This window comes from Harmonia axyridis, chromosome 1 (assembly GCF_914767665.1).
Source record: "Harmonia axyridis chromosome 1, icHarAxyr1.1, whole genome shotgun sequence".
NCBI lineage: Eukaryota > Metazoa > Arthropoda > Insecta > Coleoptera > Coccinellidae > Harmonia > Harmonia axyridis.
In genome coordinates, this window is record NC_059501.1 from 64,865,343 (window position 1) to 64,875,294 (window position 9,952).

The 9,952-nt window shown below is 34.2% G+C and overlaps 1 protein-coding gene across 1 annotated transcript; it reads left to right on the forward strand.

The window, feature by feature from the left end:
- The first annotated feature begins 9,279 nt into the window (after positions 1–9,279).
- Positions 9,280–9,648, forward strand: LOC123673614 (smr domain-containing protein YPL199C-like). Its single transcript, XM_045608202.1, has one exon. It carries the CDS (start codon positions 9,280–9,282, stop codon positions 9,646–9,648), a length of 369 nt encoding a protein of 122 aa, XP_045464158.1.
- Positions 9,649–9,952: the final 304 nt, after the last annotated feature.

A 9,952-nucleotide genomic window follows, 5' to 3' on the forward strand; every position in this document is an offset into this window, starting at 1 on the left:
TCTGTTTCAACGAAACGTTTGATCCTGCAGCTGCCACCGATCCTGCACCTGCTGCCTGCAGTTCGTGGCTCGTGCACGTGCATTAGTTTATTCAGTTTGGCCGTTTCGCGCGTTATTCCAGTTTTTGGAATTACATCGCTATTCAATTCAGTAGTAGTAGTACTCGTGTTTTCATGATCATGGAATGCGAAAAAAATCAAGAATGCAGCATTAGAACACTTTTCCAAGAGTGGAAATTAGAAGAATACATCCATATATTCGAAGGTAAGTACCATAATTTTTTTGTTCCTTTAACACTAAGCTCATTTTAATAATCAAATGAACTGACGATATAGTATTCATATCTGTATTTTCAAGAATTAAAGCAGTCTGGTCGACTCGATTCAGAGAACAGCTTTTCTGTTTTTGAATGTTCTCGTAATCTGCTGTTTATATTATGAAAATATTGTTCTGACTTCAATTTTTAGTTTTGAAATCAGTTGTTATAATTAATTTTCACTGAATTCAAAGTTTTAGCAGGGACCTCAAATTAGGCGGGAAATCAAGTACATACAGGCAGAAAGGACGCCACTGGAAGACTGAAGAAGAATTAAAAGTCATGGCAATCGAAAATTTCAAACTAATTTCAAGTTTTTGTAGGGACAAAGGTAAACATGGAGGATCAGCAGTCTACATAAAAGAAGACATAAAATGTAGAACCATTAAAAAAACTAACAAACTTCAGTATCAGTGGTATCTTTGAGTGTGCTGCTGTCGAGTGTAATATTGATGGTACTGTCTGCATAGTGGCTTCAGTATATCGTCCAAGTGGCTCAGGTGTCAATATGTTTTTTGATAGGCTGGAATTGTTTTTAATATCCACAAGAAAATATAAATTCGATTGCATTCTGTTAGCAGGCGACTTCAATATACATATCGAATATACAAATAAGGACAGAACCGACTTCATCAACCAGTTAGCATCGTTTGGATTACATCATACTGTGAATGAAATGACCAGAATAATACCAGAGTCAGAAAGTTGTTTGGATAACATTTGTACGAACATAATGAAATTTAAAAGTAGTGTTGTGAGAATGCATCTTTCAGATCACACAGCGCAAAAGTTAACTTTTGCAGTGCAAACAACAAGAGAAAACGTAAGAGAGTATACCAGATTTTTTAACGAAGAGGCGAAGCAGACTTTCATATCAAGACTAAGAGAACAAGATTGGAAGACAGTGTATAGTGTAGATGAAGGTGAAGTGAATGAACAGTGGAATAATTTCAGCTCTGAATTTTCCGTTAAAATTGAAAATTAGAAAAAAACAGACTGCAACAAAACTAAAACAAGACCCTCAGGTGGTAGAATGTAAGAATAGGCTAGATATTTTGTTGGTTTTAAACAATCAAGATAGTAGATACAAACAATTATATAAAGAAACAAAAAAAGAATATGATAAGCTATTATGCAGGTTGAAAGCAAAACATTTTCAGGAGGAAATTAAAAAATCTGACAACAAAAACAAAACTATGTGGAAAATATGTAACCAAATCAATGGTAAACATAAAATAATGTTAATAATATTGATAATTACCCAAATAACCCCTTCATCAAACTAATTCACCTCATATTTAGATCGCATTTCTATAACTAAATCATCATTTTCACATTTTCAATAGTTATATTGTAGGGTTAGGTATATAGATAAAGCTAAAAAATTTCATTAAAATTTTGCAGATTCAATGAAACTTGCAGCAGGTCTGAATCACTTTCATGACAGTAAATTATTAGAAATTACTGATGAAAGAGGCATGAAGAGAAACAAGAGGAAAAACAATTTTTTTCCGAGAATCCCAAAAATCTCAAGGTAAGAACGATTCAAAATTCACATTCTGAAACGGAATAGCAGTTAAATAGATATCACGCGAGTATATAAACTCTTATCGTTTTAGCAAAATCCCAGTGCTGATTCAATAAACCTGATGGAAGTTTACAACACTTATGAAAACTGGAAAGGAAAAGGTGAGAATCCGAAACCATTCAACAAAAAGCTATCCAAACGGAGTTTCTATTTGAATCCAGAATCTGAATGGTCGACAGCTGAGATTACTGAAAGTCAGTTAGAGAAGCCCCTGAAAGTGTGTCTTTTGAAGAATGGTGGAATGATGAAAGATTCTGTAAGGCAAACTAAAGACGGAAAAATAAGTCTGACAAACACATGTGCTTTCGATTCATTGAAACAAGGCCTTGCAACAAATTTTTCTCGCTGAAATCAACCAAGATGAATTGAACCATGAATATATAGTTTGGCTAAGCAACTTTCCATAAAAAAAAACTGCCTGACGAAAGTTTATAGCATCAGAGCTGAAATATTGTCCTCTTGTTTTCAAAGAACATCTTTACTGAATGTGATTCAATCAGTCGATTGTCAAACAACTATATATAATATGGTGAAAATTTTGAAACTCAAGAGCTACCAAGAAATGGGAAAATGCAATTGTGGAAATGTTTTAAATTCTGAGCATGCCACCATCATTTGTTGTAATACACTTTCACAAAATGGTATAGAATTTCTACAATTTGCTATTGATGATGGGGTAATGTTAGTAACAAAGTGCAACAAGTGTGGGCAGCCACTACATTCTAAACGAATTTATGAAAATATAGTTTTCATCGAAGTGAACACTGTAAGTGCAGTGTAGTGGTTCAGACCCCTAAACTGAGACGCCTATGTTAGCGTACCTCTGCCTCAATATGCTTAGTGGATGATTGCGCGGTCTCCGGACTCCGCAGGAAGTCAGTCGGAGGCGTGAGGTCACTTAGCTCACACCACCTGTACTACCATTATTATAAATTGTGTAAACTTCGACATTTAACCATAGTTAATGCTTATAATATTGAGCAATCAGTTGTGTTCTGTACCAAAGTGAAGGAGTACCGAATTATACAGTGATTTTCCACCAAGTTGTTGTTTTTCACCCAATAAAACCAGTTTCCCACGAACCCTGAGGAAGAAAAGAAGAGTCATCGCCCTTGAGCTAGTGCAGCAGGAAGTATTACAGAACTGCCTTTGCTATTCATTTTGGGTGCCATATCAAAAAAATGAATCTGATGCCCGATAGATATCATAATTTGCGGAGTTGCGTCGCATATGAAGGAGCTGCTTTAGAAAGCAGCATCGGACACTTCTGGGCTGTTTGTCGCCGCAATAATAATCATTGGGAAGTATACAATGATATGACAGAGAAAGTGACAAACATCACCGAAAAATCTGTGATAAATACATTTTTCTACATTCATGCAAAAAGCAAAACTTTATTGAACTATATTTAGTGGAAAAAGAAGTTCTTTATTGCACTAGTGCAATAAAGTTTTTATTGCACTCATCTGTCATTCTACTTCAACGTGCTGATGGAAATCGTCGACAGTAGCGGAGGGATACGTAGAGGAATCACATGCAAACAAATTGTTGCAAAACAAATATTTCAGCCTGAAGGAAATAACGATGTACAGTTACCTAGTACTAGTACGTTTACAGCAGTAACAAATCAAGAAGTGGATTTAAAAAGTACTTCACTACGAAATATTCATATTGAAAATTGCACCAATTGTTCATTCACTTTAAACATTCAGGGTAAAAATAAAGTTTGAGTTAAATTTTTCGTAACGTAGTAACGTATTAGTTCCTGTTTCAATGCAAATCGATATTAATAATAAAGTATTCAAGTTGCGCTTTTCATTTTTCTACACCTAGTGCCGCACCTCAATAAATCATTTTTTGCTTTTCGCATGCACATAGAAAAAATGTTGTATGCAACTCGTGCAATAAACATTCACTTTTTGCACTTGTTGCATAAATAACTATTTTATTAATTTATACACTGTGAAATCATTTAATGTTTGTTTTCAAAATTGTTTTGTTTGTTTCGAAAGTAGTTTTGTTTGTTTTAAAGTGTTTTTGTTTGTTTTGAAAGTTTTTTTATTTTTATTATTTATTATTCTGAAAATTTTATAAATGAATATATTTTTTATATTGTCTGTTTTATTGAACATTCCTATCGTGGTATCCTTTAACATGAAATTAAAATATTATTATTATTTTATCAAACTTATATGTACCTCATTAATGGATATGTCAATATCTTAAATTAATCCCAATATATGTAGATATATATTAGCTTAACTATTCTACTGAAATAATCTTTCTAAGTGATGAGGTATTTCTGAAGATAAAAAGGTATTGAAACGTTGACTCATTGAAATTTGAGTTTCCCCACCTCAACCCAATGCCTGCCTGCCAATGCAACAACTCATAATTATAACTAGGCTTCCGATAAATATGCATTGAAAAAATTCATACTATACAGGGTGTTTCAAGTTCGACGGCCTTTTAGACGTTTCTGGAGAACGGGGCCGATTTGAAATCTGAAAATTCGGAATATGACATTGTTTATGATGCTCTATCAAGCCAAAATATTTTCGAAGTTCCTGCACTTCCGGTTATACAAGAATTGAAAAAAAATTTTCAAAAAGAACTTTTTTTTTCATTTTATGTTCCTGATATTATCAAGATTTCCATTTTCAAATACTCTCTGCTAAAATTATTGCGTTAGTCCTCATTGCTTTCAAAATATCAAGAAAAAACCGAAAAAAAGATTTCCTGAGTCACAATTAAGTGAATAATTTTCACTGTGAATATCCTATGCGTATACTCAATTCACTTTCTCAAACTAGAATGATGTTGGAATATCGTGCATATCTTGAATTTGAGAAATATCATCACAGGGTGTTTCAAATATTGTGCCAAAAATTGTGAACAAAATTTGATCATAACTTTCGATTTCCAAATTTGAACCCTATTTTTTTGTGATTTCGTTGGATTCTACGGTGAAAAATAAGGGTAGTGTCCAAACATGATTATGCTCTCAAATTCAATAATTCAAGAGTTATTCGAGATTTTATGAATTTATGTTATACGTAGGGCCAATAAAATATTATGTGCTCCGCATCTTTCTTCTACAACCGTGGTTTTTTGTTTCATTTAATCATTAAAAGTTTTATCTTCAGCTTTTCCTTACAGCTTTTGTATAGTGGCATAGTATAATGTCTGAACATAGTTTTTTCGCAATAAAGATTCGTCTAGAGTATTTTGCTTAATATGTTAAAAAAAAGTTGTAAATTCTTCAATGTCGCAAACAGAAAGTCCGCTGAAATTAGAGCTTCACTCAATCCTTCAGTGAACGACTGGGACGACAAACGGATTGTAGCGCCCCCATTTAAAAAAATATACAAATCTATAAAAATACAAAAACATCGAGTAAGTATACAGGGTGATTTAAAATTCAGTATCAAGATATCAGAGGCGTATTTTTCAGGTCAAAATAATGCTTTTTTTCAATAACCTGTGCTCGCAAACGCTTCGTTACCGAACTACAGGGCATAAAAGATTTTTTTAGTCCTTTCTTCACAGCTCTTTCAGTTTTAGAGCTCTTAAGATTGTAAGAATTGATTGTAAGGGAGATATTTTTTCGCCTCATAAACTTTTTGCAGTACGGCGCAGGTGAATTCTAACATATGAATGAATGCTATATTATATTCATAAATTTTTTGGTTTCTGTTACTTTTACGCATCTGCGATCGTCATCGAGAAAAAAGTGAAATCAGTTTTTGTAATTGGCTGCATTTCATTAAAATTTTTATTGAACCTATTATTACATTGAAAACAAAAAACTTTTGGTTTATGAGCAAATTACAAGTTTCCTTAGACATTACCTAACTAAAAATAAGAACTTAAACGTTTTTGGTTCGGTTTGGTTGACCTAAAAAATACGCATCTGAAATCTTGATACTGGATTTTGAATCACCCCCACAATTATTATCTCTAGCAAGTATCTAACAGGGCCGGCGTTAGGGATGAAACCGACTGTCTCAGGCACCTCTATTCGAGGGGCGGCAATTTAGCCCAGAGTGTATTTCTATAAAAATATAGTCTTTATTCTTAAAAACAACGTGAGGTTGGTCCGCTCCGCTGCGTTCATCAACATTCCCTGCAATACAAATTTCCAGTCTTTATCAAGCCGCCTGTTCAATAAATAACACATGGCAACCCAACCAATATACGCAGCATTGACTATTAACCTAATTGAAAGAGGGATGAAATGTATTTCACAAAGACGAAAAACAACACTATCTTCGCTTTCGAATTATGTGGAAGTTGTTTACTCATTCAACATATTGGAAATTCCTATGATTCTGCATTCGAAACTAGTTACTATTAAATGCCAAATCGTCGGCTAAGAGTGTAAATCTGCTATGTCCATAATGAACAATTTCACAGGAGACCAAAAAAACAGTACAGTAAGTGTTATAATAATAATAATAAGAGAGTTTATTCATGAAAATACATTCAATAAATTTTATTGAATGTATTTTCATGAATAAACTCTCTTATTATTATTATTATAACACTTACTGTACTGTTTTTTTGGTCTCCTGTGAAATTGTTCATTATGGACATAGCAGATTTACACTCTTAGCCGACGAAATGTTTTCGGCGGAACATATGTTTTCCCTTTTAGTTTTCGAAGTTCTGCGTGCGATCGTACGCAGTTGATATTTCTTGTGTCTTGTGAATATGAAAATCAGATACCTATATTACTTACAAGGGCGTAGATCTATTTATTCCTTTGGGGTTTATCGTCGACATTGTTTACTTAGATCTATAATGTGAGAAAAAGAGGTTTGATAACGTAGTTTGAACCAATTTACTCGAAATAATTTTGTTTTTTATTAATAATTGGATTGTTTCTATCTTATACTTATACTGGATGTTACGAAGGAAAATGAGAAATTCCTCGGATAATTTTTAAAATAAAATGGCCCATAAACATGAGTCCGCAAAAGCTTTGTTTTCGAGATACAGGGTGTTTCTTGTAGTCCTACTTTTTTTGATGCTACATATTGCAATTTTGTGACAAAAATGATACAAAAAACCGAAAACGACGGGTAAGTGTATACCGATGACGAATGCAAAAATCACAGATGGAAAATAAGCCGAGAAAGCGGATAGATAAAGGAAAATAATAAACCTCGGACTAAGACGAGCTTGTAGTGCAATAAAAATACTCATCTTGAAAGCGATAATGAACTCATAAACCGTAAATGGGTCCGATTTTTTACTGACGCCTTGATTTCAAAGGAGAGTGAAATGATCATTATTGGTCCATTTCATGGAGAAATTTTAGTTCTTCGTCTTTACGGTTTGATTGATACTTTTTCAGCGGGGGCGCTAAAAAATTCTTTGCTTCAGGCGCCAAAATTGCTAACGCCGGCCCTGGTACCTAGTGATTCAAAAACAATCTATTTTCATCATGAAATTTTGCTATAGTTTTTGAACGATCTAGGGTCAATTTGGCCCTCTTGAAATATGCCCCGAGGAAAGCTCAACTTCCTTCCCACCCGGTCACTACGGCCCTGGGTGTGTTAGTTCTGTGCATAGATAAATTAGTTTGTCTATGGTTCTGTGTGTTCGATTCTTAGACGGTGTATTCAGGCACAGAATAGAGAGGTATTACAGAAGCGACAGAAGTTCATTGCCCGTTTGACACAAGTTCTGTTCGGTTGTGTTCTTTGATTCGTTTCAAAAACTATTTACAATGAGTGGAAATAAAAAAGGTGGATTTTATTGTTTGGTACGTGGATGTCTGAATCGCACGAGAGACGGTAAATTGTCATTCTTCAATTTACAAAAGGAAACTGAAAGGTAGGAAGGTTTTTCATGTTAGGGTCTATTTCGAAATCTTATTACTATTATTTTTCCAGAATTAATCAATGGTTAACGATATCTTCCCGGGAGGATCTCTTTGGAAAATCTTCTGTCCAGTTGAAAGGATATAGGATATGTGCTGCACATTTTGAGGACAACATGTATACTAATATCTTGAAAAAACGTCTTCTTCCTAAAGCAGTTCCAACCATTTTTTCCTTCGTTGAGAACAGTCATGGGGATGTAGAGGAGGTTCTGCCTAATTATATCACTGACCCTGATGCAGGTCCATCGACTAGTGAATCAGTTTGTGCGACTCGTCCAGTAATATAAATCAAATAATTTGACACCTTTGTGTCTAATCCTTCACAATAATATATCTATATGATATATTTAGTTTATTTTTGTCTTGGAATATATTCCAATTCTAAAAATGACAAATTTAATAATCAACCAAAAGAAAATTCAAAATTACTAAAAATGTATCAATTAAGTAAACGGTTAACTAATTGAACAACTACATCAACATAAAGACAGACGTACGTCTCGGAATTTTTGTATTTAATAATACAATTTTTCCTCATCAGTGTCTTATAGTTCAACGAAAATTATTAAATTTGCAAACTCACCACGTGTACAATACTCCATCAAAACTGCAAGCTAGAAACTACAGACTAACTAAACGTACCAGTTACTCTAGTTAGGATTCATAGAGAAAACCATTACTGAAGGTAGTCATAGATTTCTATCTTGTTATCTTTTTGAAGTACATATACAAATCGACATTTATCATTGAATAAACAATTTCAGGAATTTTAAATTTATCACTTGGTTGGTAATGACTCTTTAATCAATAAATGATTACATCAAATTATAAAAGTTTAATGAGTCTACTTGTTGAAGGCTATTTAATATAAATCAAATTATTTGATTTATATTAAATAGCCTTCAACAAGTAGACTCATTAAAATTTTATCGTCCAGTAATATCAAGTAGGTATCCATGCATAATTTGAGATTCTTCAATCTGTAATCCTGTACGATATATTACAATTTGTTGAAAAAATTCACCATTTAGTGATTTGGAAATCTAGTGCTTTTAATTTTAGGGTTGATTAAAGCAGTAGTTGTTAACGTCAAACAAGGGGGCCTGCGACCCTTCATATGACTGAAATGGGCTTCTGAATGGTCACGATTACTCACAACTACATACAACTACTTCAAAATGTCCAATAGGCTAAGTGAGTACTTCATTTGTTGTTGTGAGTCCTTCTTTCTACTGATCGGACCATAGACAGTTGCTACGACTTTATTGCATGTTATCGTAATGATAAGATTTCCAGATTTCCATTAGTGCCTTAAATGTTATATATTGCTTTTTTCAGATGTTGAGAGTACTTCAGCGATAGCAATGCAAACTTCGGCTTCTTTGAGTTCTTGTAGTCCAAGAAAACAAAAACTCAAAAAATTCAACCAAACCAGTCGATAAGCTCCGCAATGATGCTATATACCACAGGGAGCAGCGCCAAATTATGTCTGAAAGGGGAACCATTCTCTACCAGGAAGGTAAACCAGCTCAGGCAAGAGTTTGTTTTGATCACTCCAAACAGCATCAGAAACTTGCAGTTGACGCTAATAAGAGTGCTGTGGAGCTCATCCTGAAGGAAAACGCGATGCAAATAAGGGATGACAATACGCTAGATTTACACCGTCTCTATACTCATGAGGCAGTGGAGGAGGCGGGAAGATTCATTGATCATAAGATCAAAAGTCTCCCCTTCTATCAAAAAGATCAAATGGAGGTCCACATCATTACCGGCAGGGGGCTACATAGTACTACCGGAAACGCCAAAATAAAACCTGCCGTAATGAAAATGCTGAATGACAAGAACATAGAGTGAGTTTCCAAAACAAAAACTCGAAGTGAGTGATTTACATCGTCTCTATACTTATGAGGCAATGGAGGAGGCGGGAAGATTCATTGATCATAAGATCAAAAGTCTCCCCTTCTATCAAAAAGATCAAATGGAGGTCCACATCATCATTACCGGCAGGGGGCAACATAGTACTACCGGAAAGGCCAAAATAAAACCTGCCGTAATGAAAATGCTGGATGACAAGAACATAGAGTGAGTTTCCAAAACAAAAACTCGAAGTGAGTGATTTACATCGTCTCTATACTTATGAGGCAGTGGAGGAGGCGGG

Coding starts and splice junctions, on each gene's coding strand:
- LOC123673614 (XM_045608202.1), top strand. CDS start 9,280: ATGTCTGAAAGGGGAACCATTCTCTACCAGGAAGGTAAACCAGCTCAG.